The sequence below is a fragment of the Podarcis muralis genome, chromosome 11, assembly GCF_964188315.1.
Source record: "Podarcis muralis chromosome 11, rPodMur119.hap1.1, whole genome shotgun sequence".
NCBI classification, from domain to species: Eukaryota; Metazoa; Chordata; class Lepidosauria; order Squamata; family Lacertidae; genus Podarcis; species Podarcis muralis.
This window is the reverse complement of record NC_135665.1, coordinates 16,969,002-16,996,620: the sequence shown is the minus strand read 5'-3', so window position 1 is coordinate 16,996,620 and position 27,619 is coordinate 16,969,002. Positions and strand designations below refer to the sequence as shown.

Below are 27,619 nucleotides of genomic sequence, written 5' to 3'. Positions count from 1 at the left end.
ATGGGGCCTCCTGCTGCCGTCACCGCGCAATTTCTGTTCTCATCCTGAAGCAAAGTTCTTAACCTGAAGCACTATTTCTGGGTTAGCAGAGTCTGTAACCTGAGGTACCACTGTATATCTTACTGTTGCCTGTGATGGCAGTGCCATTGGCAGCAATACAGTTTCCCTCTAGGTAAGCTCTCCCATCAATTCCCTTAACCACCAAATGACCTGGACGCAGCATCATTTCAGGCAGTGCAATTTTTCTAGAAAAAGAAGTGCTGCAACTCACCATGAACGCCTCCCTCGTTCTCTTAGGATGGCAATGGCGCACACCGGAGAGATTCTGGAACTGAGTTCTGGCTGGGGAAAAAGCCCTGATGGGGGGCAGACATGACAGTAGTGAGATGACATTTTAAAGTGCTTATAAACTGAATCTGTCCCTCCCACTACAGTGCTGCAAAAAGTAAGTGTCCAATTTTGACACCCCTGCCCCTAGTTTACAGTCCACAAATGGAGACTGAATATTCAGGGGCCGTTTTAAGTATAGCTCTAGTAACAATCAGGTTTTGGGTTTTTTAACCTTTTAAAAAATCGAGCTTAATCTTACTTAAGTTTCAAGTCTGGGCCTCTTCTTTCAGGGTGTCTAGAGGCTAGCCAATATAGTATACCTTTCATTTTCCAAACAAGCCTGTCATTCCTTAAAATTGACGCTGACACCAATGATTGAACTCTGAAGTCCCGATCTAACTGGAAATGATTGTATAATCAGAATAGACATGTTTCCAGTCAAGCAGAAAGTTCTTTTCTAAGTGAGTGCTGTTCATGTCAATTTGAAGACATGTCTGATGATACAGTTCAAACAAATTTATCCTAAACTGGATATTTTCCGTGGAAAAATCAGATGTTCTTCATTTTGTATTTTCCCATCCTTTGAGACATAATCGTCTGCCTTTCCCCCCTTACAGATATTTATTGTTTGAACTCATCTGCCTTTTAAACAACTTAATTTTTTTAAAAAAAATCTAGAACAAAATGTGATTTCTTCTGCTAAAACCTGCCAAGATAAACATTTTGGGTAGGCCGGCTAGCTATTTGCTATGTCATCTTATGAATAATTATCAGTTTGGAGGCTGGTGGCAAGTTACAAGCTTAAAAGAAGGCAGCTGCTTATGCATTCAAAAGTGCTCCAGTCTTGCTTAGAATCTGGTTAGCCACTGTGAGAACCGAATGCTACACTAGATGGGTCATTGGCAGGGCTGGATTTAGGTTTGATGAGGCCCAAAGCTACTGAAGGTAATGGGGCCCTTTATACAGGGTGAGTCCTTTAAAAGAGACCAAGTGGATACAGAGTACACATGTTCCACGGGGTCTCTTTTAAAAGACTCACCCTCTATATCCAGCTGTCCTTTGTCAACAACAAATGATTGCTGGTTTTTGTGTTGAATATATGCTATATGGTAATTTATGGACCTAATAGGTATCTAAAGCCATTTGCACATAGCAAAATATGCATTTTATCAAAGTAATGAACTGAGATACAATTAAGAAGAAATATATTAATAGTGAAATAATTATGTCCCCACTGTGGAAGGACGTGTGGATCCAGAATTGGCCTCCACGGTCACTAACGGACTCACTGTTAAAACCTTGTTTATGGAAGACAATCTTACTCGGCTATGAGTGATTGCCAAAGAAGAAGAAGAATTCCAATGTCCTGACCATCTGTGATAATGTGCAGTCCGCACAATCCCATCTAAAGCAAATTACTTCCCTCCCAATGAATCCAGGTAACTGTACAGTGGATGCTCGGGTTGCGAACGTGATCCGTGTGGGATGCACGTTCGTAACCCGCAGTGTTCGCAACCCGCGTCTGCACATGTGCGGGTTGCGATTCATCGCTTCTGCACATGCACAAAGCTCGATTTAGCGCTTCTGCGCATGTGCGACCACTGAAACCCGGAAGCAACCCATTCCGGTACTTCCAGGTTTCGGCGGTCCGCAACCCAAAAAAAACGCAACCTGAAGCGTCTGTAACCCGAGGTATGACTGTATGAGTGCTAGGAATGGTAGCTCTGCGAGGGGTGAACTCCAGTTCCCAGGCTTCTTTGGGGGGAGCCATTCACTTTAAATGCCCTTTAAATGTATGGTAAGGATGCACTGACACAAAGTCATAACTCATAACTATTGCCTCATAACTATGACCTACCATCATACCCAGCAGTCTCAATGCTCTTCCTTGGGCTGGATCACGAGAAAAGCTAATGGAAGGGGCTAGTATTAGCTGGAATTTCCCATTCCGTCCAGTGCCAGCCCCCTGACCCCCTGAAAAAATTATCCCAGGCTTCAGTGACCCTTCTTACTGTGGTGGGCTGCTGTCTGGGGTAGGCTGAGGGGGGAATCTCCAAACACCAAGTGGAGGCTCCGATCATGAAGTACTGAAGTCTGTTGCGTGTGTAGGTCCCCAAGCCACCCCTCAAAATAATTCAGAAATCACACGTAATTTTAGTTTAAGGTTTTTGGTACTATTTTGGCCACAACTTTATTAAAATACAAAATCTGTGAGTGGTTGCTTAGACATTGGTTATGACTATCTGCCCGCCCCCACCCCCTGGACAGAACTGACTTTCCGAACTCCATCGGAAGCCAGTGAAGGGAAAACAATGTTAAGGATCAGTTGAGCTGAGCGTCAGTCCCTCACCGCTCACCCAACCAGCTCCCCAAGGCTTGCCGGCCCTGGTCCCATTTCAGGGATTGGACGAAATCGTGGCAAGCCCCAGGATTCCTTTAATGGAATTCCCTTCCAGCACCATTGGAGGGGCAGGCACAGCCTATCCTGACCCCTCCTCCACCAATTTTTATAACCAATGCCTAACCGCAACCTTACAAGTTGTGATGAATTGCTACGCAGTAGGCAAAAACCAAGTGGCACCAGCCAATCAGCCAAATGGCAAAATTCCTACTAGGCCCCTGCACCAAGGCAGACGACCCCATGACAGGCAAAGCAAGGTCAACCAGAACACAGGGCGGGCGGGCGGGCTGGTGATCTGATGCACTCTGCGAAAGAGAAAGCAAAAGCAGTGTGCCCCAATATTTAAAGCCTATGGTCCCACCCACCCAATTTGCTACATGCAATTTGCCCCAGCAACCCGGTCAGCCAATCATTTCACCAGGCAATAACTATTAACCTGCCTGGCAACAGAGGGCTGGCCTGACGGCCCACACTGCGACACGTGCTCTCATTTTAGGGAGAACACGCTTTGTAACAAGGCTTTGCCACAAGTTGCCGCTGAGGATGTTTCTCAAGAGGCTGATCAGAACAAGATATAGTGTCCCATCTTGAAGCAATGAAACAGCTGGTAGAATGCGTTCAAAGAGGCATCTAGCTGCTATAATGGACCTATATTCAGAAACCAGCTTGCTGTTGAAAGCTAATCTTAGTGGTGAAGTATTTGCAAGGAGGGCTTACTTCATTTGGCATGCCTGTGACATCAGATTTCTGAGAAATTATATTTCTGAACGGAATTTGAGAGAATTAGAAACAGCTTGAAAAAGAAAATTCAGTTCCAACTGTAAGCATAGTAAGTTGGAAGTTAAGTCCAGTGGAATCTAGTGGGATTTTTGCATTAAAAAATATTTTCGGAGGTGGCTCTAGACAATCACAATGAGTACAAAGGTTGCTATAGGAGACCCTTAAAGCGTGTAAATTCAAGGAGATATTATATAGGTGTGAAAAGTGGTTTCATGGAATGGTGTGAAGCAATATCAGTTCCTAGTTGGTTTATAATAAAACTAACATTGCAACTTAAGAAGACTAGGAGGAAATTGGAATGCAATATAGGCAAGCATCTTAAAATGAAGTTAATATTCTACAGTTTTAAAAAAATTCAGTTTAAGAGAAAAGCAAAGGCTCCTATAAATTCATTCATGTTTGAGAAACATGGAAAGTATTAGTCAAAGCTTTGGGTTGTGGGACATGTAAGCAGTAATCGTGTTGAATCATTGTGCTTCATTTATGCCCCCGCCCTCATCTAAGGAGCTCAGGGCAGCACCTAGATTCCCCCCCCCCGACCCCCTGTTTATCCTTGCAGCAGCCCTATGAGATACAGTAGACAAAAAGTGAATGGTTCACAGTTATCTGTAGTTATCTACAGATAACTTGAAGCTACAGTGGTGCCTCGCAAGACGAAAAGAATCCGTTCCGCGAGTCTCTTCGTCTTGCGGTTTTTTCGTCTTGCGAAGCAAGCCCATTAGCGGCTTAGCAGATTAGCGCTATTAGCGGCTTAGCGGGCTTAGCGGATCAGCTGATAAGCGGCTTAGCGGCTTGGGAAAAAGAGGGGGGAAGGAAAAAAACCCTGCAGGAACTCGCAAGACATTTTCGTCTTGCGAAGCAAGCCCATAGGAAATTCGTTTTGCGAAGCACCTCCAAAACGGAAAACCCTTTCGTCTAGCGGGTTTTCCGTCTTGCGAGGCATTCGTCTTGCGGGGCACCACTGTATTGTCAACAAAAGCTGGCTGGAGGTGTCCGGAATCTGCGGCAGAGAAGGGAAGCTTTCGTGCTTCCAGTTTTTAACTTCTGTAACTCTGCCATTTTTATCCAATTTCTCTGAAATTCAGACAGCTCGTTTCCATATGGAGTAGAATATGGAATAGATATTTTGCATGGTTTCAACAGAAAATGCAGCACACCTCTGATACTGAAGTATCCACCCCACTTTTATTTACTGGTGGCGCAGCAGACATTTTTAAAATCCTCTTTTAAAAAAATAGAGAGAGAGAAATATTGAATAAAACTCTCACCTTTTCAGAGGCATTAAAAAAACCCTCTTCCTGATGATGGAAGGATTGTACATAGTAGAAAATGCACTTCTTCTTTGGCGATCACTCATAGCTGAGTAAGATTGTCTTCCATAAACACAGTTTTAACAATGAGTCTGTAAGTGACTGTGGAGGCCAATTCTGGACCCACACGTCCTTCCACAGTGGGGACATTGAAGAATCATTGCTTTGACACTGGTGATCTTTACTTCTTCCAGTACACTGGCATTAGTTTGCCAGTCTTCCAAAGTGACGTGTAAATTTTTTTGGAGACACCATTGATGCAATCTTTCGAGAAGTTGGAGATGGCGTTTGTAAGTGGTCCATGTTTCACAAGCATACAGTAAGGTTGGTAGTACAATAGCTTTGTAAACAAGCATTTTGGTTTCCCTGTGAATGTCCCGGTCCCCAAACACTCTGCACTTCAATTGGGAGAAAGCTGCACTCGCAGAGCTCAGGCGATGCTGGATTTCGGCATCAGTGTTGACCCTTGTGGAAAGATAACTGCCTAGGTAGGAGAAGTGATCGACATTTTCCAACGTTACACCACTGAGTTGGATTTGTGGTGCCGCAGAGGGGCTATTTTGTACTTGTTGGTGCGGCACTTTGGTTTTTGGGATGTTGAGTGATAGGCTAAGCTTTCCGTAAGCTTCTGCGAAGATATTTAGGATAGTTTGGAGGTCATCCTCTGAGCGTGCGCACACTACGTTGTCATCAGAATACTGAAGCTCTATGTCGGAAGTTACGGTAACCTTACTCTTTGCTTTCTGCCTGCTCAGACTGAAGAGCTTTCCATCTGTCCGATATAGGATTTCTACCCCAGTGGGGAGTTTCCCTTTGACAAAGTGCAGGATCGTGGCAATGAAAATAATGAACAGAGCTGGGGCAATAACGCAACCCTGTTTAACACCTGATCCCACTGTGAATGGTTCACTTTGAGAGCCATTGTTATCTGCGATTGTTGCTGTCATATTATATGATATTTACAAATTTATCTGGGCAGCCAATTTTCAGAAGGACAGTCCACAGGGCATTATGATTTACAGTGTCAAAAGCCTTAGTCAGGTTGATAAACACCATATACAGGGGTTGGTTTGAACTAGCTCAGCCTTCTCACTGAAATACTTGTTCTGTACGTGAAGGGATGGGGTTCTTTTTAAAGGTGAGGCAACATTTTGTGATCTGTTCTTGAAGGGAACTCAAAAAGGGGAAGGAAGATTGATAGATGGGTGGATGTACACATTTTGGCACTTAGATAAAAACTTAGAAAGAGATGATTTCTGCAATAACTCCAGGGAGTTGTTAGCAATACAGCATGTGGGAGGCACTCACTCTGCAGCCCACAGAAATTCTTCCCTCTCCCCCTTATCATCTCAATCTACTCTGCAGTGGATTACAGTCTTTTAGCAGCAAGGCTACATCCTGCCTGCTTGCTGTCCAGCCTTTGAACATATCAGAGTACAGAAGCCTGGACAAACTCAAAATATATATTTAAAATCCTGTTTTATAGGTGGGTTGGGGCCAGCAAGCATAGCACCATGCCAGGCATCGTCTTCTTTTTAAAGCCATCCTTTGTCAGGCCAGTCTGGTTTGTGTTCAGGAGGCCTTTGGTCGGATCCAGCAACGCCATTCTTGTGTTCGTTTGTCTTCTGTGTAATAACTCTAGAACAAGTGATTTCTGCCTTGCAACCTGAGTAATCATTTGTTCTTGGAAGAAGTTGTCCAAGTCTATGTTGTTAACACTGTTACAGATTGGCACTTCCAATTGCAGATTTTTATCAAGCTCGGCAGTGATTGCCTATTATCTTGGCTGAGGTTCAGAGTTTAAATGCTGCTCTCTGCCAGTGACAATTTTTCCCTTAATTTACTTCGTACTGAGGCCAGCTGGAAGTGGCTTGTAGCATTACAACACCTTCCTCAGCTGTTGGTCTAGGGATTCAGCTTCAAAATATATGTCTCTCGCAGGCAGAGGAAAGGGAGAATTTAGGGTGAGAGTTGTGGGTGCCAAGTTGAAAGATAATTTGATACAGTGTTTACAGTTCAGTTACTTAAATTATGTGGAAGAGAGACTCAAAATAGATCACCGCTGCTTTTGCAGAAAAAATACCACCCATCATTCTTTCCTTAATGGCTTTCAAGTACCTTCATCCAGAAATCATTTTTGTACAGTCTTTGACAAGAACGTTCTGCTTGAGTTGCTGCTTGAACAGTTTAACAGTACCTTTAGGCCGCATTCAAAATGCAGAGATTAACAGCAAAGTGTTGTTTCCACAAAGAAAATCTGGCTGCCTATTAGAACATTTTGTTTATGCTGAATAGTTTTTGTCCAGGAATTCTTGTTAATCAGCTACAGGCAGAAGCAACACATATCATGTGTGCGTACAATAATACCTTTTTGCCAGTGGTTAAACCTGAAAATGAATTGATTTACTAAGATCACTTCATGTTCTGTCTACAAAGTCTGTGTTTGTCTAGGTTTCTGCTCATAAGGCTGCTGCATGCATGGAAGAAAAGGCATTTCTGGTTCCCTTGGTTCAAGTACCAGTGGCCGCCACACACTAGAGCGTACAGAGATTCTGACCTTCCAGAAACGCTATAAAAGCCACCCATTTGCAGCTATATTGTCTCGGTTGACAGCAGACAATGAATGGAGGGCAAGCAACAATATTATTTTCTGATATGAACCTCATGCATTCCTCATTACCTTCTCTTCCTCTGATGAGTTCATAGGGAAGAGATTGGAAGCGCCCACTTCCTGGTTTAAATTAACCAGCGTTCATCTGATTGATTTAAACTGTGCTTTGTTGAAAGAAGCTGGGATTGTAAAGCATGTTCCGATCCTGTATTCCTTCAATAAAAATAATGATTTGATCAAAGTTTGGTCTTTTTAGAGCTAACAGACTGCAAGTGGATAAAAATAGGAAGTCTCCTGTCTTTGAGTATTTTATCAAGCCACACAGTACTGTATATAAGGACAATGCTTTTTTAGAGCTTTTTCCAGCTGTTCCTTACAGGTGAGCTTCAGCTGCCTGGGAACTTTACACTCTCAGCTTTAACTGCTAGACAGGTCTTTATCAGAGATATAGAAGAAACTAAACCAGCCTCCTGCCAAAGAAAGAATATAGTATTTGGGGGACGGATGGACAAATAAACCGTATCCAGTGCTATTTCATATATCAGAATAGATCCTTAAGGGTTCTGGGAATGCAATTTATATCCCCTGAAAAGAGAAGAATGTGCTCCATGTAAGAGGGTGCAAAATGAAACTATATTTTCTCATTGTTTTAAATTCAGACATTGAGTCTACCATAACACCAGGCTTGGGTAAGATTTTGTTCCATGGGCAAAAGTGCTTACATGTTTCTCTTACCTTCCTTGCAGTGCTCCATTACCTGTGGCAAAGGAATGCAGTCACGAGTCATCCAGTGCATGCACAAGATCACGGGAAGACACGGCAACGAGTGTTTCTCCTCTGAAAAGCCTGCGGCATATAGACCCTGCCACCTGCAGCCCTGCAACGAAAAAATTAATGTGAACACAATTACATCTCCTAGGTTAGGTAAGCGGTTGCAAGCTCATATGGGAATAGTGTGTTTTAACATGATACTGTGTCCTTTTATTTAAAATGCATCTCTGGGTTATTTGTGGGGCATAGGAATTCGTTCATTTTATTTTTTTTCAAAATGTAGTCCGGGCCCCCACAAGGTCTGAGGGACAGTGGAGTGGCCCCCTGCTGAAAAAGTTTGCTGACCCCTGTAATTAGCTGGTGATAATATCACGATATTGAAAACCAGATATCACCTAGTCTTTCGTCTGATTCAGCCCTGTTCTTAAGCTCCTGTGTTAAATGGTGCTTAAAGTTAAAGGTAAAGGGACCCCTGACCATTAGGTCCAGTCGCGGACAACTCTGGGGTTGCGACACTCATCTCGCTTTATTGGCCGAGGGAGCCGGCGTACATCTTCCAGGTCAGGTGGCCAGCATGACTAAACCACTTCTGGCGAACTAGAGCAGCACACGGAAATGCCGTTTACCTTCCCGCCGGAGTGGTACCTATTTATCTACTTGTACTTCGTGCTTTTGAACTGCTAGGTTGGCAGGAGCAGGGACCGAGCAACGGGAGCTCACCCTGTCGCGGGGATTCGAACCGCCGACCTTCTGATCGGCAAGTCCTAGGCTCTGTGGTTTAGCCCACAGCGCCACCCGCGTCCCTTACTCCCTAGTAAATTGCATCCTTTATCGCTAGGTTTCGAAGTGTTTTTTGCCCTTTTGCTTCTATAAAACCACCTTGTTAGGTGCGTTTCATTCCTAAGTCGCTTTGTTGTTGTTGTTTTGCTGCCTGTACATAAGAGGCTTCCTGCGCTATGCACCCACCATACGTTTCACACCTTAGAAATGCAATTCAGAGCCATTGACATATACACCCGCATTGATGCCCCTTTTGGTTTTGTGTCGTTTCACAGCTGCCTTAACGTTCAAGTGCCTTGGAGACCAGTGGCCTGTATACTGCAGAGTGATACGAGAGAAGAACCTCTGCCAAGACATGAGGTGGTACCAGCGTTGCTGTGAGACGTGCAGAGACTTTTATGCTCAGAAAATTCAGCAAAGGAGTTGACCTCTGGCAGGCAGACTGGCTGGGTAGCTCTCAGCTCTTCACAGCCACACTATTTATAAACACACACAAGAGCACGCTTTTTCAGACCAAATATTATCAGATTACATATAATTTAATCAAATTAATTTATTTTTGCCTGCCAATACATTTTTATTTTTTATTTTGGTTAAACAGCTTTTTTTTGGTTTTGTTTTATGCTCAGAGATTCCATAATTAATTTTATATGAATTATTTTGGATACATTTATCAGATTTTTTTTTAAATTACTATTTTAAATGTTTATATTCAGTAGGCCAATATGTCTTTTTCCCCTCACCCCCAACCTCCAAAAGACAAATAATGAGCAGAATACTGTGCATTGTTTAGTGTGCTAGTCCTTCTCACTTGCAGTTAATGGGACTTAAACACACTTAACTGTCCACAACATTGTGCAAAGTAATAAGTCATCATATTACCCTGATTTTTTTTATTTGTTTTTAGGTTAATAGTTTTGCTGTGTATGGAAATGAGATCCGCTTTATTTTATTGTAATTTTTTTTATGCTTTGTGTCAGATTGACTTCAGAAATTTTTGCAACAGGTTCTGGGGTGAGTTGATCTAACAGCATTGAACAGGTTATATTACAGAATGTATTGGAAAAATCAATTCTTGTTTTATTAAGGGCTGAATCAGACTTTCAGAATTGTCCCAATATTTATTTACATGTGACATTGGACCCAGAACATCTATGGACACAGCCACAGCTTCCCAGTACAGTGGTGCCTCGCAAGACGAAATTAATTCGTTCCAAGAGTTTTTTCTTCTTGCGAGTATTTCGTCTTGCGAAGCACGGTTTCCCATAGGAATGCATTGAAAATCAATTAATGCGTTCCTAGGGAAACCGCCTTCAGACCAGGTCTGGGGACAGTCTGTCCCCCGACCTCTTCTGAAGGCTGGGTGGGGGGGGGGACAAGGGCTTTTCTTCCCACCGCCAGCCTTCAGAAGGCTGTTCTGAAGGCTGGCGGTAGGAAGAAAAGCCCTTCTCCCCCCCACAGGACTTCAAAAGAGCTGCGGGAAGTCCGGCGGGGGTCCAAGGGATTCCCTCACTGCCGCCTGCGTTTAAAAGGACTCTGGGGAAAGCAGCGAAGCGCGCTGCTTTCCCCGAGCGCTTCTAAAGGTGGGCGGCAGTGAGGGAATCCCTTGGACCCCCGCCGGACTTCCCGCAGCTCTTTTGAAGTCCGGCGAGGGTCCAAGGGATTCCCTCCCAGCCGCCCGCGTTTAAAAGCACTCCGGGGAAAGCAACAAAGTGCGCCGCGCTTTGCTGCTTTCCCCGGAGTGCTTTTAAAGGCGGGGGCTGGGAGGGAATCCCTTGGACCCCCCCCCCCGGACTTCCCGCAGCTCTTTTGAAGTCCGGCGAGGGTCCAAGGGATTCCCTCCCAGCCGCCCGCGTTTAAAAGCACTCCGGGGAAAGCAACAAAGCGCGCTGCGCTTCCCCGCTGTCCCAGAGATTTCCCTATGGGCTGTCGTCTTGCGAAGCAAGCCCATAGGGAAATTCGTTTTGCGAAGCGCCTCCGCGACGGAAAACCCTTTCGTCTAGCGGGTTTTCCGTCTTGCGAGGCGTTCGTCTTGCGAGGTACCACTGTATTAATTTTCATAATCACAGCAGCCCATTTTCAACCAACTTAATCGTAAGAATCAATTCCACAAAGTTGTAGGGAGATTCCTTTAAGCGGGCATGGGAAATCTACGGTCCCCCAGATATAGCAGAACTATAGCTCCTATTATCCCTGAATTTTTGTGGTGCTAACCTGGGGCTGATGGAGTCTTACAACACCTGGCAGGTCGTGAATTCTTGATTCCTACCACAGATCACTAGCGGCCCAGCGTGACACCTCATGTTTCTCCATGCCCTTAAAAACATACTGTAAGAAATGATCTACTGTAACTTAGAAACTTTTATAAACAAAAATAGACAAAATGACAAAGTAGGGATTTTAATCATGTGTATGAACATATACTTGAACACAAGTATTGAATCAATTAAACACTGTAAAGATTAACACTGAATCTCGGTTGCACTGTTTGATGTAGTGTAGAGAAACATCGTTCTAGAGTTTGTAACATCCTATGAAAGAAATCTGTACTGTTTTTAAACGTGTCATTTGATCTCAAGGGTTTTCAGCGAAAGATCCACAGCTAGCTCTTGGTGCTCATGTGGTTTGCACATGGAGAGAAACCTAATGTTTAATTGGGCTAAATTTTCAGGTTGTTTTTTTTTAAAAAAAAAGTTTTAGAAGATAATTTTGTGATAAGCTTCTTTGTTTTTTTTAAAAAAGATTTTTTTATAAAGATAGTTTTGCAATTTTGTGAAACGTGAACAAGGCAACTTACATTTTCCTTATGAGAAAATTTTGTATGTGAGTCACGTGATTTTTACATCTTCAATAAATATATATGTATATAAACTCCATTTATATATATCTTCCCTCCCCCCAAACCTTATAATGTTGGTTGATTTCTGTTGAAAATAAAAAATGAAATGGAGAAAACCAAATATGTGAAAGTGGACCGCCCTACCCATCTAGCACAGGGGGATTAGCCAGCATGGTGCTCCCAACATGTCGTTGGACTTCAACTTCCAACAGTCCTAGCCAACATGGCCAATGTAAGCCCAACAGTTTCTGGAGCACTGGTCTTCAAAGAAATGTTATGAGGATAAATTCTAAATTGCCATTTATTAGTCAGTTCCTGTTCCCTGCAAAGGGGGAGGTTTTACGTCCTGTTTTATTTCTGTGGAATGTAACCACTTTCACTGCCAAACACTTGGTCAGGCTACATTTTTAGCAAGTTGTCCACTACATGATTTCTTTTCTGATCCATCACCGTGCCAGCTCAGACTTCATAAGTGTATGTGGGATATTAAGGTCTTTCTACCACAACGTGGAACGCAAGTGGCGCTGTGGGCCACAGAGCCTAGGACTTGCCGATCTGAAGGTTGGCAGTTCGAATCCCTGCGACGGGGTGAGCTCCAGTTGCTCGGTCCCTGCTCCTGCCAACCTAGCAGTTCGAAAGCACGTCAAAGTGCAAGTAGATAAATAGGTACCGCTCTGGCGAGAAGGTAAATGACGTTTCCGTGCACTGCTCTGGTTCGCCAGAAGCGGCTTAGTCATGCTGTCTACATGACCCGGAAGCTGTACACCGGCTCCCTCGGCCAATAAAGCAAGATGAGCGCCGCAACCTCAGAGTCGGTCACAACTGGACCTAATGGCCAGGGGTCCCTTTACCTTTACCACAATGTGCAGCACGGTATTTCATGCCAGTGATTATCTTGTGACAGTCAAGAGTGTTTTGAATAGACACCTGAAATGTTGCCGTAGCAATAAAGTTGGGATTCGGGTTTTTTGTAAGCTACATTTTACATTGTAATCTCTGGTGTCATTTTACATTGTAATCTCTGGTGCTGCAGAAATCACTACTTCTGCAACTTTTGCTGCACTCACCTCAGGCATCCGGTAACTGATCATCACGTTTAGAGCTTTCCTTTCCCTTCAGGCCAGCTCTTGAAAACATCGGCTAATCCTTTAAAGCAGTGGTTCTCAACCTGTGGGTCCCCAGGTGTTGTTGGACTACAACTCCCATCATCCCTGAGCTCTGGCCTTGCTAGCTAGGGGTGATGGGAGTTGTAGTTCAACAACATCTGGGGACCTACAAGTTGAGAATGGCTGCTTTAAAAGGAGCAGCCGTGTTGCTCGTTTTCATGTGCAGACAATAGGAAATGTATCTGCCTGACATCAGTCAGCTACAGTTTCAGGTAGGAGAAAGGCAATATCCTTGTTCACTTAATTAATTATAGAAGAAGATGGGAGCTGCTCCGGCATAGAGCAACTGGCTTTCACCAATATGTAACAGAGAAACATGGATCTCTCTGCACTGCCAAACAACAACCACCCCGACAAATTCCTGCAGCTAGACGTGAAATCCTTAGCAAAAACCTCCGTCTTTCTACAAACCTGGCTAGCAAATTTTCCAGACACACATTTTCCTGGGCAACAGCAATGGCACAACAGAGTCTATTCGCAGGTAAGTTGCTAGAGGACCAGATTCATCCTCTACTACTCTACTAATTCAATGGTTTGTTGTTGTACCTTTTACAGAGAACTTCACTGGACTGGGAAACCTTGTATCCCATCATGGCAACATCTCTGACTTAGTTTTGCTCCTATGCTTTAGACTTAAGTGGTTTGATATTTTAAATTCATTTTTGCTGGTAAGATAGTTGCATGTTTTTGGTAGATATTGTCGTATGGCATTATAACTGGAGGGCTTCACAGTCAAACCAAACCTAAAGGAAGCAAATCTGAGGGGGGGGGGGGGATACAGCTTTAAAATGAAAGCTGGCCGCCATTGATCAGTTGGTACCACTTCAAAACAATCACCAGTCCTCTCTGGTCTCTTCCCTAAAGGTAAAGGTACCCCTGCCCGTACGGGCCAGTCTTGACAGACTCTAGGGTTGTGCGCCCATCTCACTCAAGAGGCCGGGGGCCAGCGCTGTCCGGAGACACTTCCGGGTCACGTGGCCAGCGTGACAAAGCTGCATCTGGCAAGCCAGCGCAGCACACGGAAACGCCGTTTACCTTCCCGCCAGTAAGCGGTCCCTATTTATCTACTTGCACCCAGGGGTGCTTTCGAACTGCTAGGTTGGCAGGCGCTGGGACCGAACAACGGGAGCGCACCCCGCCACGGGGATTCGAACTGCCGACCTTTCGATCGGCAAGCCCTAGGCGCTGAGGCTTTTACCCACAGCGCCACCCGCGTCCCGGTCTCTTCCCTATATGCTGTTTATCAAGCATTCATCCAGAATTACTTGCACAAATTTGCGAGGAGATTATACGATACCGGCAGATTATTGAGCATTCATCTTGCTGGTTTGCAGAGAGCTCATACAATGTCACGTCAAACAATTCTTACCCAAACTTTCTCCAGTGCAGCTCCCCACGCTTTTCCTATAGCCAAAAATCCAACTGGGGGCGGGCAGGCATGCAAATCTGTTATGCAACTTGAATTTACTGGTATGCCGTTGAATGTCACCCACAAAAGAAGCATCTGGAAGGAACCTTCAGTTATGAAGGTTGGGACAGAGATGCTGTGTGGGAAAGAACCAGGGCCAGATTTAGGTTTGATGAGGCCCTAAGCTACTGAAGGTAATGGGGCCCTTTATATGTCCAGATGTCCTTTGTCAAAAAATTGTAGCTGTTTTTTGTGTTGAATATATGCTATATGGTAATTTATGGGCCTAGTAGGTATCTAAAGCCATTTGCACATGTTGACATCAGTGGCGTAGCGTGGGTTGTCAGCACCCGGGGCAAGGCAAGTAATTTGTGCCCCCTAACCCGTGGATTTGCACCCCCTAACCTGTGGATTTGCGCCCCCTAACCTGTGGATTTGCCCTAACCCCAGATGTTGCGCCCGGTGCGGCCGGCCCCCCCTGCACCCCCCACGCTACGCCACTGGTTGACATGCCACCAGTCCATGCAGAATGTAGGCATCCTATATACAGAAATGAGAAAACCAGTGATATTTTAGGGAGCAGGCTAGCAGGGGGGGCCCATTACTTACATCTAAGGAGCCTACACAACACTAAACAAAGCACTGTTGCTGTAAGTAGGTTTTAGTTTATTTGTTTTTTATCTTATATTTTGGAAATGTACATCCAGGTTTTTTTCCTTTAATTTTTTTTTGAGGCCCCCAAGAGAGTGGGGCCCTAAGCTATACAGTGGTACCTCAGGTTCAGATGCTTCAGGTTACATACGCTTCAGGTTACAGACTCCGCTAACCCAGAAATCGTACCTCAGGTTAAGAACTTTGCTTCAGGATGAGAACAGAAATCGTGCTCTGGCTGTGCGGCGGTGGCAGGAGGCCCCATTAGCTAAAGTGGTACCTCAGGTTAAGAACAGTTTCAGGTTAAGAATGGACCTCCAGAACGTATTAAGTTCTAAATCCGAGGTACTACTGTAGCTTGTTTAGCTTATACATAAATCCGGCACTGGCTAGAACACATATTCTTTAAACACTAGCTCAGCTTATCTCACTTGTGTCATAAGAGCATTTGGGATATATGTGTGGGGACCCTCAGTTCTGAGCACAAGACTTGAGGCTTATTGCCACACAGCTCACGATGGCTGCTGAAAATGTTGGTGTGTGTCCACAGTAAGCCAAGTGTGCACATTCACCAACATTCAGCCTTCAGCATTCACTGTTTAGTGCTGTTTTTCAAGCACTTGCCAATGTGCCGAATCCTGCGCATGGCCATCTAGAAGAGACTTTAAATGCTTTCCCCACAGCAACCACACGCCCTTGGTTTGCACATGCAGGCAACCCTTTAATAAAATTTGATTTTCAGCAACTGTTACCCTAAAGTATTTGCATATATTTCTCTCCCTTCCCCCCTTCCCAGTGTATGTGTTTGGTACCTCATAATGCAGATCAATAAAAACTCTCAGGTTTGTCTGTCAGGGCTTAAAGGAGTTTCCTTTTTTAAAAGAAGAAGAAGAAAGTATGGTCCAACCTGGCAGAGAGAGAGAGAGAGAGAGAGAGAGAGAGAGAGAGAGAGAGAGAGAGAGAGAGAGAGAGATATGCGAGGCATTAAAAGAAACCCTATATTTTAAACCTTCAGAGAGCTTTCTGGGAGAATGTCTTATTGAAATGTAAAATTAAACAGAAACACATTCCTTGATAGGCCCAAACTTAAAGCCTGATCTTATCCATGCTGACTTAGGAATGAGTCTGACCGATTTCAGCAAGTTTTACTTGGAAATAATTACATTTGAGATTGCCGCCTTAATTGTTAACGCCCCCCATCCTTGTTTTAACGATCAAAAAATAAGGAGAAACTGCATATGTCTTACATGTTCCAGATATCAAAATAAACATGATGTACGTACTGTGTGGAATGAATGCTTGATGAATAGCGTGTTTTGTTTTAGGACGAAAGGCCTAATGAGGTTAAGGGTTAGTTAAGACCGGAATAGGAGGGGGGGGGGGTTCGTGTTCCTTTTCAGAAGAGATGTGAGTGACCTCTAGGTTCCTGAAGTCATTAAACCCTGAAAGCAACCTAAATTCCCAGCCCTGGAATTCATTTTATTTTAACAAACACTTGCTTCTTCGGACTCGCTGCCTCCGTGCTGTGTTTGTGAGATTGTCACGACCTTTACCGAGAGATCATTCAGATTAATGTGCCCCCCCCCCTGTGCTTCTGAAAGTGCTTTCCTCTGCCTAAAAGTGTTTTCATTTATTTTCCACCAAATTCTGAGGCTGCCATGACAGGTAACTCGGGTTTCAGACCAATATTCTATCTTTTAACTTTTAAAAAAATCTGCTTTGGGGGAGTCTATTTCCTCCCCTCTCATCTAATTTCAGATAATGGAAGGTAAAGCCTGCCCAAGCCCTCTTGGCCTTTGCACTGAAAATGTTTGCCCCGCGAAAGAGAGAGCGGTCTTCCTTTTCTTTGCTAAACCACACGCTTAGACTCCCTGGCCCCGATCCAACTACACACGTGCGGCAGCAGCTGGGCTTGTGCACAAGGATGCCTGTTAGAAATACAATAAGCCTGACAATTAGCTGTTTGGTGAGGAGCCTGCTTCAGAACATATGGCCGCTAGCTGGAGTGACTACAATTAACCTTCTCTTTTCCCTAAACACATTATACACCCTTTGTTCATCCACATGAAACCAGTAAGAAGCAAACCTGTCTCATCATCGTGTTGCAGGTGGCAAACTGAACCCGAAAGCTAGTCATTTTACCTGTGGCCACCCAACAAATTCCAAGCTCAAACTGAACTTGTGCCCAGCTCTCTCAGGTCCACACCACAATAGCGTTGTAATCGGAGGGTGTGAGACTCTTACTAATAAGACCATGGCTGCAGATTAATCTTAAGAGATGTGAAGTTCAGGCTCTTTCCTCGCAAGCAGCCACAAAAAAATCCTAGAATTTGACCTTTGTGCTTCTAGTCTAGGCTATTCAAACCCTCCAAGTGTCCCCCATTTTCCACTGACACTCCTGGATTTACAGAAGCTGTCCCAGTTCCTGATTTGATCCCAGAATGTCCCATTTTTCCTTACGACATCCATATTTTCATTGGAGAAATGGAGGAGGGTACGAAGTTATGTGACTCCTCCAAACCAAGGAGATAAGTAACTATACAACCTTTAGAAGACATCTGAAGGCAGCCCTGTATAAGGAAGGTTTTTTTAATGCCTAATGTTTTGTTGTATTTTTATGTATGTTGGAAGAGTGGCTGGGGCAGAAGGATGGGGTATAAATAAAATGATGATTGAATAGGCTATCCCTATTTTCATAGGAGAAATATTGGAGGGTATTCTATGTCTGGACGCAGGTGGCACTGTGGGTTAAACCACAGAGCCTAGGACTTGCCGATCAGAAGGTCGGCAGTTCGAATCCCCGCGACAGGGTGAGCTCCCATTGCTTAGTCCCTGCTCCTGCCAACCTAGCAGTTCGAAAGCACCTCAAAGTGCAAGTAGATAAATAGGCGGGAAGGTAAACAGTGTTTCCGTGCGCTGCTCTGGTTTGCCAGAAGCGGCTTAGTCATGCTGGCCACATGACCCGGAAGCTGTACGCCGGCTCCCTTGGCCAATAAAGCGAGATGAGCACCGCAACCCCAGAGTCATCCACGACTGGACCTAATGGTCAGGGGTCCCTTTACCTTTACCTATTCTATGTCCAGGGATGGACTAGCAAGTGATTAACCCGAGGCATTTGGAAATACTAGTTCGGAGCAAGGAATGGACCTGTTACAATACCAAACAAGCCCTTTGCCACAAGAAGAGGACAAGACTTAAATTTATGGTACAGCACTACCTAGCAGTTGGGTGTGTTGCTTATATACTCATTACAGTAGATTTTCCTGCAGGTTATCCCTACAGTAAAAGAGCACATTGAGCCAGACCATGCAGACTGGCACTAACTGACTAGGGCAACTGAATTACCCAGCACATATAGACTCTAGAAAGCCAAACTAAAGCAGCAGTGAAGATTGCCCAAATAAGGCAGCTCTCTCTAGACCAGTGTTTCCCAACCTTGGGCCTCCAGCTGTTTTTGGACTACAACTCCCATCATCCCTATCTAGCAAGACCAGTGGTCAGGGATGATGGGAATTGTAGTTCAAAAACAGCTGGAGGCCCAAGGTTGGGAAACACTGCTCTAGACAATAAGTCCCATTAAACACACAAACTTCCAGGAAAATTTGTAGCATCAGGATGTAAGAGGGTTGTGCGTGAACTGCAAAAAGCAGACATGCGTTGGCTAGAGGTCGTCTGATCCTCAGGTTCCAAAAAACAATTTCCTGCAGGCTTTCCCTTTAATGGTAAGCAATCAGAATTCCATGTGGAGGCTTTTATGATGCAAATAAACTCGTAAGCTTCCTCCCTCCCTACATTTACCCTCTGTAGTAGTCACAGCAAGGACTGACTATAATGCTGATCTTCTTGCAATGCTTCCACTTACGCTTGGACACACCAGCCAGTTTTACAGCGTGTGGACCAAGTCACATGGGCTGGGGCCTCCCAATTATACTACTTTCTGATCTGTCTGGAGAGCCAGTGTGGTGTAGTGGTTAAGAGCAATGGACTCATAATCTGGTGAACTGGGTTTGATTCCCCGCTCCTCCACATGCAGCTGCTGGGTGACCTTGGGCTAGTCACACTTCTCTGAAGTCTCTCAGCCTCACTCACCTCACAGAATGTTTGTTGTGGGGGAGGAAGGGAAAGGAGAATGTTAGCCACTTTGAGACTCCTTAGGGTAGTGATAAAGTGGGATATCAAATCCAATCCAAACTCTATCTTTGCTTTCGGCCCACATGTGCTCAGAGGTGCAGTTGCCTAAGCGACTTTACAAAGCCAAGTGTGTATACTTGAACAATGTTGTTCATTATGATAATAAAAAATGAAATCTGGATGTACATCAAAGTTCTCAGACATCATCATGCAGCTTATCAGTAAGGACCAGTGGGGGAGAAAACCCATTACTGAATGTGACCTCCTCACCCCCCAAAAGTGGCTGAACTGAAACTAATCTACATCTTTGAAGACAAGACCTGCCCTGCTGAATCATCTCTATGCAAGCCAGTGTTCTGCTTCTACCTGCAGCCAGTCAGATGCCTCTGGAAGATCACTGAAGGCCAGACATTCCTGCAACGCCAGATGCTATCCATAGCCCCTACAAAAAGGTTTCGTTCTTCTAACAATTGCTCTCACAATTCCACAAGAAATTTCAAACTCCGGCACTAATTCATCGTGTTAGGGGGCAGCCAATGTAATGCTCTTCAGATGTGGTTGGACTCCCAACTTCCATCAGCTACAGAATGGTCTGTAGTCCAGGATAATGGGAATTGTAGTCCAATATCATCTGCCAAGCACCACTACTGTGGCTACTCCTCTTTAACGGGGCAATGCCTTATACTTTGTTGTTTAGTCGTGTCCAACTCTTCGTGACCCCATGGACCAGAGCACACCAGGCACTCCTGTCTTCCACTGCCTCCCGCAGTTTGGTCAAACTCATGTTGGTAGCTTCGAGAACACTGTCCAACCATCTCGTCCTCTGTCATCCCCTTCTCCTTGTGCCCTCCATCTCTCCCAACATCAGGGTCTTTTCCAGGGAGTCTTCTCTTCTCATGAGGTGGCCAAAGTATTGGAGCCTCAGCTTCAGGATCTGCCATTCCAGTGAGCACTCAGGGCTGATTTCCTTCAGAATGGAGAGGTTTGATCTTCTTGCAGTCCATGGGACTCTCAAGAGTCTCCTCCAGCACCAGAATTCAAAAGCAGATGCCTTATACAGATCAGACCAATTGTATCTCTAACTCAGCACTGTCTATTTGGGCTGGGCGACACCTGGTTTTCAACATAGTGATATATCACCAGCTCAATATTGCAATATCTATATCACAATGTCTGAAATAAGGATGGATCTACATAGAGGCATTGGCTGGGTTCACGGTTTTTCCTGCATTCTGATTTTTGCCGGTGCCTCCTCATGATTCACTGCCCCCTGGCAGGGGAGATTTGAGCTGGCGGAGTTAACGGGTTGCAGGAATGGAGAGAAGCAGTGGCTGGCTTCCAGGTTTATCCCCCATTGTGATTTTTGCATAGCACACGCATCATCTGTGATATACAGTGGTACCTCAGGTTATGTACTTAATTCGTTCCAGAGATCCATTCTTAACCTGAAACTGTTCTTAACCTGAAGCACCACTTTAGCTAATGGGGCCTCCTGCTGCTACCGCACCGCCAGAGCACAATTTCTGTGCTTATCCTGAAGCAAAGTTCTTAACCTGAAGCACTATTTCTGGGTTAGCGGAGTCTGTAACCTGAAGCGTATGTAACCTGAAGCGTATGTAACCCGAGGTACCACTGTATTGCCAGGTCAATAAATATGAAACCCATATCACGATATGGTCTTCATAATGGTTTTTGACGATATATCAATATATAGGCCAGCCTTACTGTCTATTCTAATGGCTACTAGTATTCAAGGCTCTCAGGAACCAGGGGTCTTCCTATTACCTACCTGAGATGACAAGGATTGAATCGGGGGCCTTTTGTGTGCAGAACATGAGATCTGTCACTGAATAAATGATCCCTCTAATGGCCATCCCCAGTGGTATGTGGGAGCACATCTGTGACCTAAGAGTGTACTAACACCACGGCACATTGTCTCTTAAGAGTACAGTGGTACCTCTGATTATGTACTTAATTCGTTCCGGAGGTCCGTACTTAACCTGAAACTGTTCTTAACCTGAAGCACCACTTTAGCTAATGGGGCCTCTCACTGCCGTCGTGCCGCCGGAGCACGATTTCTGTTCTCATCCTGAAGCAAAGTTCTTATCCTGAGGTATTATTTCTGGGTTAGCAGAGTCTGAAACCTGAAGCGTATGTAACCCGAGGTACCACTGTACATTCTGATATCTGATTTTCTTCTTTCCCCCCAACACTTTTTAAAACAACCATCACACTCAGATCACATTATTTTTATGCCTTTTTCCACATCCATCTCCCGCCCCACCCTAATAGCACCAGTAGTAAAATAGCCCTTCTTTTCCACATCCAGTTCGCAAGCCTGAGACATCATTAGCATCTCTGAAGAACTTTAAATACATAATAGGATGATGACATGACAGCACACACACACACACACACACACACGATAAGCTATTGCGGTGGTGCCATTTCAATTAGGCTCATGAAAGCTCGAGGGGGCAAACTACGATTCACAAAAGACATGCAAGATAATCTGATCTGAGGATATGTCAGGGCTCAGAAATGGCATATGGAAACTGACGGGAGCTAAAACTGCAGCTGGCGGGCACTGCAGATCGATTCACTCTCTAGCAGTAGCCGAGGATAATTTTAGAGCTCTAAAACAGCAACTTAGGCATGTGAAAGGAGTGTGAATGCCAGAATCCTCCTGCACAGGGTTTCTTCTAACGATTTCCTTGCAATCTCTCTGGCTGCAATCCGAAAACAGACAGCAATTATTTCGCGTTTGATTACATCTTTTTCCTCTGCTTTGCAAGCATGGTGTGTGTACCTAGAATCATAGAATCATAGAGTTGGAATAGACCACAAGGGCCATCGAGTCCAACCCCATGCCAAGCAGGAAACACCATCAGAGCACTCCTGACATATGGTTGTCAAGCCTCTGCTTAAAGACCTCCAAAGAAGGAGACTCCACCACACTCCTTGGCAGCAAATTCCACTGTCGAACAGCTCTTACTGTCAGGAAGTTCTTCCTAATGTTTGGATCCATTGCTCCGTGTCCGCTTCTCTGGAGCAGCAGAAAACAACCTTTCTCCCTCCTCTATATGACATCCTTTTATATATTTGAACATGGCTATCATATCACCCCTTAACCTCCTCTTCTCCAGGCTAAACATGCCCAGCTCCCTTAGCCGTTCCTCATAAGGCATCGTTTCCAGGCCTTTGACCATTTTGGTTGCCCTCCTCTGGACACTTTCCAGTTTGTCAGTGTCCTTCTTGAGCTGTGGTGCCCAGAACTGGACACAGTACTCCAGGTGAGGTCTGACCAGAGCAGAATACAGTGGCACTATTACTTCCCTTGATCTAGATGCTATACTCCTATTGATGCAGCCCAGAATTGCATTGGCTTTTTTAGCTGCCACGTCACACTGTTGGCTCATCTCAAGTTTGTGGTCAGCTGCAACCTTTCCCTTTAATGGTGAACAATCAGAATTCCATCTGGTACGCAAGTATCTTCCCAGATAGTCTAGTTTATTCTTCCCGTGATTGGCTCCCTCGCTTCTTCATCTGATTGGCTCTGAGAGATGCTGCTCGTTGGAAGAAGCATCCTTTTCCTGTCTTGCTTTTTAAACCATGTCTTGCACCTGGGAAAATCTTGTGGCGTGTATTCCACAACTGATTTTGTTTTCTGCTTTTGAAGCAAGGGGAAAGGGAATGAGGGGTTTGCCTGATGCATGGTGGCGCAGGATCGCAGTTCATGGTCGTGGCTTCTGCTTAGAAACCATGAAGCTTGTCAGGAAGTCAACATTCTGTGAGTTTACACGTAGGAAAGAGGAAAAGGTGCTTTCTACTCTAGGTGCTTCGACCAGAGATCTATCAGAATCCAGATCTGTCAGTTTTCCAATTTCACCCACTTCAAGATGCACCTGTGCCAGTATCACCAACAGCAACAATTGTTTGATGCAAACTCCCGGCTGGGAATATGTACTTGGTCCAATTATTTTTTGTTCCTTATGAAAATATTGACCCTCACAGGAACAGAAGCAAGAGATAGAGAGAAATGGCTTCCAAATATAAAGAAATATACCGTATTTTTCGCTCTATAAGATGCACCAGACCACAAAATGCACCTAGTTTTTAGAGGAGGAAAACAAGAGGAAAAAAATATTCTGAATCTCAGAAGCCAGAACAGCAAGAGGGATCACTGTGCAGCGAAAGCAGCAATCCCTCTTGCTGTTCTGGCTTCTGGAATAGCTGCGCAGCCTGCATTCGCTCCATAAGACGCACACACATTTCCCCTTACTTTTTAGGAGGGAAAAAGTGAGTCTTATAGAGCAAAAACTACGGTATTTACTTCGGACTGAGGATGGCATACACAGGAAGGGGACAGTTGGCGGAGCGGGATCCCTGCATGAAAGACAGGGTAGAAAAAATTATCCCAGACTGAGAGACTGGGAGAAGGAGTAAGCTTAGGTGGGAGATGGGAAGGTCTACTCTGTGTGTAGATAAATGATTGGATGTGCATATATGATATGAGTATAATAAAGGGCCCTATAGTTATTTTATCTCTCTTTCTCTCTTTATTTTTTGTTTTTTTTTAATTTGTTATGTTTTGTAAATTAGGTTGATTTTTGTATTTTATGTTGAATTTTTTTTAAACAAAAATATTATAAAAAGTAAAGAAATTAGGCTTGTGGCATCCATTAACATGATTTGCTTGTGGGGTATTTATACACGTTCATGTCCGTCGTTTGTTCAGTCCACACTTTTCAGCACATTTCCTCATCACTTTCCTAACCACAAAAACAATGAAGTTTGTCTGTTTGTTTAAGCAGATTCAGTGTTCTAGGACAATAATATGCTTTAATATAGTTTAACTGTGCAAAGCTAAATTCCTGGCATCTCTGCTGCAAAATGCTAATAGTCTGGAGGAAACCTGTAATTCAACTTATTAATGTGTAATAATCAGTCTTTTGTGAAATTAATGATACCTGGCTAAAGTTTTGGATTTTGAACTGGGAACTTTGAATTGGCATTCCACTTCCAGGGTGAAAAGTAATAGGAACTCTCTCGCTTTGGTGATGATGAAATATTCCCGCCTGCTGTCAGCTTTTGCTGCATATGTAGGTAAATTGCTGCTTTAAAATACCGTATTTTTCGTCCTATAGGGCGCACCGGCCCATAGGACGCACCTCGGTGTGTTTTTTTTGGGGGGGGGGAATGAATAAAAAAAATATATTTTTCCCCCAGCAGCGGCTTGCTGCCCGCAAGCCTTGTGAGCCCGCGGGACCTCCTGCCGGGCTTGCAAGTCTTGCGGATAGCTTCCTGAAGCCTGGAGAGTGAGAGGGGTCGGTGCGCACCGATGCCTCTCGCTCTCCAGCAGTGGCGTAGCGTGGGGGGTGCAGGGGGGGCCGGCCGCACCGGGCGCAACATCTGGGGTTAGGGCAAATCCACAGGTTAGGGGGCACAACTTACTTGCCTTGCCCCGGGTGCTGACAACCCACGCTACGCCACTGCTCTCCAGGCTTCAGTGAAAGCCTGCATTCGCCCCATAGGAGGCACACACATTTCCCCTTCATTTTTGGAGGGGGAAAAGTGCGTCCTATAGGGTGGAAAATACAGTAATGTGTTTTGGCATCAAGTTGCTTTGTATTCATCTATATCTGAATTCCATGAATAAGCGTTGAATCTTAGTCAAGCCTTTCTTGTGACCAGGTTGTTAAAGAACTTTTCAGATGCTTATAGTAATTTGACCATATTACAAGAACAAAGATGACTGTTCCTCTCAATAGAAGATTTTCAAAGCTTTGAGGATTAGCTGATGATTACTGTAAAGGGCTTTGTTAAGCTCCAGAGGAAGTCTGTGAAATAATATGCTCTTAGGTAAATGTTGATGACAGCCTTCATCCTTTTCGTATGTGTATCTTTCAGAGAGAAAAGAAAAATTTACGTGAGCAGCCTATTGTGGAAGTGAGTGAGCCCCATCCTGCAACGATAGATAAAGCCCTTGGAAAACACATTACACCAATCACCTTGAAATCAACCATCAAAAGAAATCCTCTTTACCGTGATGTCTTCCCTGATGACAGCTGGAAGGAGGGGAAAAAATACCCATCCTGGACTGTCCAAGACTACGACAGACATTCCTTAAACTCTAGCCTGGCTCACTATCTAAAGGTACAATTCCGCAAAATCACACCTGCCCCCACAAAAAAATTATACCGGGGTCGGTAATGTGATGCCCATAGACACCCATGCACCCATAGAGACCTTCCATGATTCGCACATGTCCTCTCCCCCAGCTGAAATTAGACATGAAAGAAGCATTCTGTTTCAGCCAAGTCAATAGTTTGGGGTAATGCCAGCAACACTTTTTCTAGTTTGCAAATATAAGCATGGGCCCCAAAAGGTTGGCAACCCTAGAACTACACTGTTTTATTTGTGCCTGAGATACTGGACATTTAAGTACCTGGGGAAATTGGGTACCGCACAGAGCAAAGGGAGCGCTAAGCTTTGGGACTGCTTGCAGAAGCACAGATCCTAACTTTTGGCTCTTTGCATGGAAAGCGCTTCCATTCGTGGAAGGAAGGTTGCACTTATGGGAGGGGTCGTTCTGTGAATGGAATAAGTTCCTATCGACAGTACAAAAAGCCAGGATGCAAGTCAGTGTGTTTTCATTCTTTCTAAATTGTTTATTGTTGCTCCGTTAAGCTTCCATGCCAATGACAGGATTCTAAAGTTTCACAAGTATGTAAACTGGTCAATCACACTGAGTCCGCTGTGCACCTTTTTAGGTATGAATGTGTGCCCCCCCCCCCCCCGTCTAGCCTTCATGCTACTAAGTTGAAGTGTCTGAACCATGGGTAGGCAAACTAAGGCCCCGGGGGCTGGATCTGGCCCAATCGCCTTCTAAATCTGGCCCGTGGACGGTCTGGGCATCAGCATGTTTTTACATGAGTAGAATGTGTCCTTTTATTTAAAATGCATCTCTAGGTTATTTGTGGGGCCTGCCTGGTGTTTTTACATGAGTGGAATGTGTGCTTTTATTTAAAACACATTTCTGGGTTATTTGTGGGGCATAGGAATTTGTTCTCCCCCCCCCCTTCGAAATATAGTCTGGCCCCCCACAAGGTCTGAGGGACAGTGGACCAGCTCCCTGCTGAAAAAGATTGCTGACCCCTGGTCTGAACTGTTGCAGGTTGAAAGCCCTTGGACATATCTGGGGTGGCCATAGTTCATTTTTCAGTGGTAGCCAAAATATATTCAACTGCATGATGTTGTTGTTGATTGTCTACACACAAGAAAGAACCCAGTCAATTTTGTTGCAGGAAAACCCAAACGACCTGCAGTACTGGTTGGAAGATATTTACACACCAGGATATGACACCTTGCTGAAAAAGAAGGAGAGAGAAAGGAAACACTCGCGATGTTGCCTCATTGTGCTGCTCCTGACATTGCTGGTTTGCATCATCATAACAACGGTGACAGTTTGTGTTCTGTTTACCTGATACAGCCAAATTCAGCCAATAAAAGTTTCTGGACAATGCTTTCCTTTAAAAAAATTTTTTTTACTGGAAACTGCAATCTGTAGTTTTGTTTTCATCAAAGGGCTAGAAACATCCCACAGCATAGCTGGTTGTCTTTCAAAAGCTACAGTGATTCCAGCATTGCAATCCATTTTTGAAATCAACAGCAAGGTACCTCTTAAATGTGATGACTTTTAGATTACATCCTGAGGGAAAACCTTCTGTACTGAATCTGTCAAAGGCAAGCGGGTCATCGATTGATTCAGTCTCCTCAGTGGTAACTCTGAATAGAGCCAGCAGAATCCAATCTATCTTGTGCCTCTAAGGCAAGGGTAGCCAACATGGTGCCCTCCAGATATTTTGGACCAGAACTGCCAATCTCTCTGATGGGAACATCATGCTGGCTGGTGCTTATGGAAGGTGTAGTCCAAAAACCAGTGCGGGATTTACGTATAAGCTAAACAAGCTATGGCTTTTAGGGCCCCACTCTCTTGCCCCCCCCCCCAAAAAAAAATTTAAAGGGAAAAAACCTGGAGGTACATTTCCAAAATATAAGATAAAAAACAAAATAAAATAAAACCTACATACCTTTTAGGTCCATAAATTACCATATAGCATATATTCAAAGCAAAAAAAAAACAGCGGCAATTTGTTGACAAAGGACATCTGGACATATAAAGGGCCCCATTACCTTCAGTAGCTTAGGGCCTCATCAAACCAAATCCGGCCCTGCCAATGTCAGGCATCAGCTCAGAGCCATTTCTACTACAGTTTTCCACAGTGCCCAACTCCACCAGTATAAGAGCCCACGTACAGTGGTGCCCCGCAAGACGAAGGCCTCGCAAGATGGAAAACCCGCTAGACGAAAGGGTTTTCCGTTTTGGAGGCGCTTCGCAAAACGAATTTCCCTATGGGCTTCCTTCGCAAGACGAAAGC

The 27,619-nt window shown here is 44.5% G+C and overlaps 2 protein-coding genes across 3 annotated transcripts in view; both read left to right on the top strand.

The window, feature by feature from the left end:
• ADAMTS19 (ADAM metallopeptidase with thrombospondin type 1 motif 19) overlaps positions 1-10,157 on the top strand; it is a 114,559-nt gene extending 104,402 nt beyond the window's left edge. For both annotated transcript variants that reach the window (XM_028748057.2, XM_028748056.2), the window contains exons 22-23: positions 8,179-8,356; positions 9,259-10,157. In XM_028748057.2, coding sequence (XP_028603890.2) covers positions 8,179-8,356; positions 9,259-9,410 — 330 coding nt within the window. In that variant the 3' untranslated portion in view covers positions 9,411-10,157. The remainder of the gene's footprint in view (positions 1-8,178; positions 8,357-9,258) is intronic.
• A 2,947-nt stretch (positions 10,158-13,104) lies between these two features.
• On the top strand, positions 13,105-26,703 carry MINAR2 (membrane integral NOTCH2 associated receptor 2). Its single transcript, XM_028749212.2, has 3 exons — positions 13,105-13,469; positions 25,089-25,334; positions 26,486-26,703. Exons 1-3 carry the CDS (start codon positions 13,305-13,307, stop codon positions 26,663-26,665), a joined length of 591 nt encoding a protein of 196 aa, XP_028605045.2. The 5' UTR covers positions 13,105-13,304; the 3' UTR covers positions 26,666-26,703.
• The last annotated feature ends 916 nt before the right edge of the window (positions 26,704-27,619 follow it).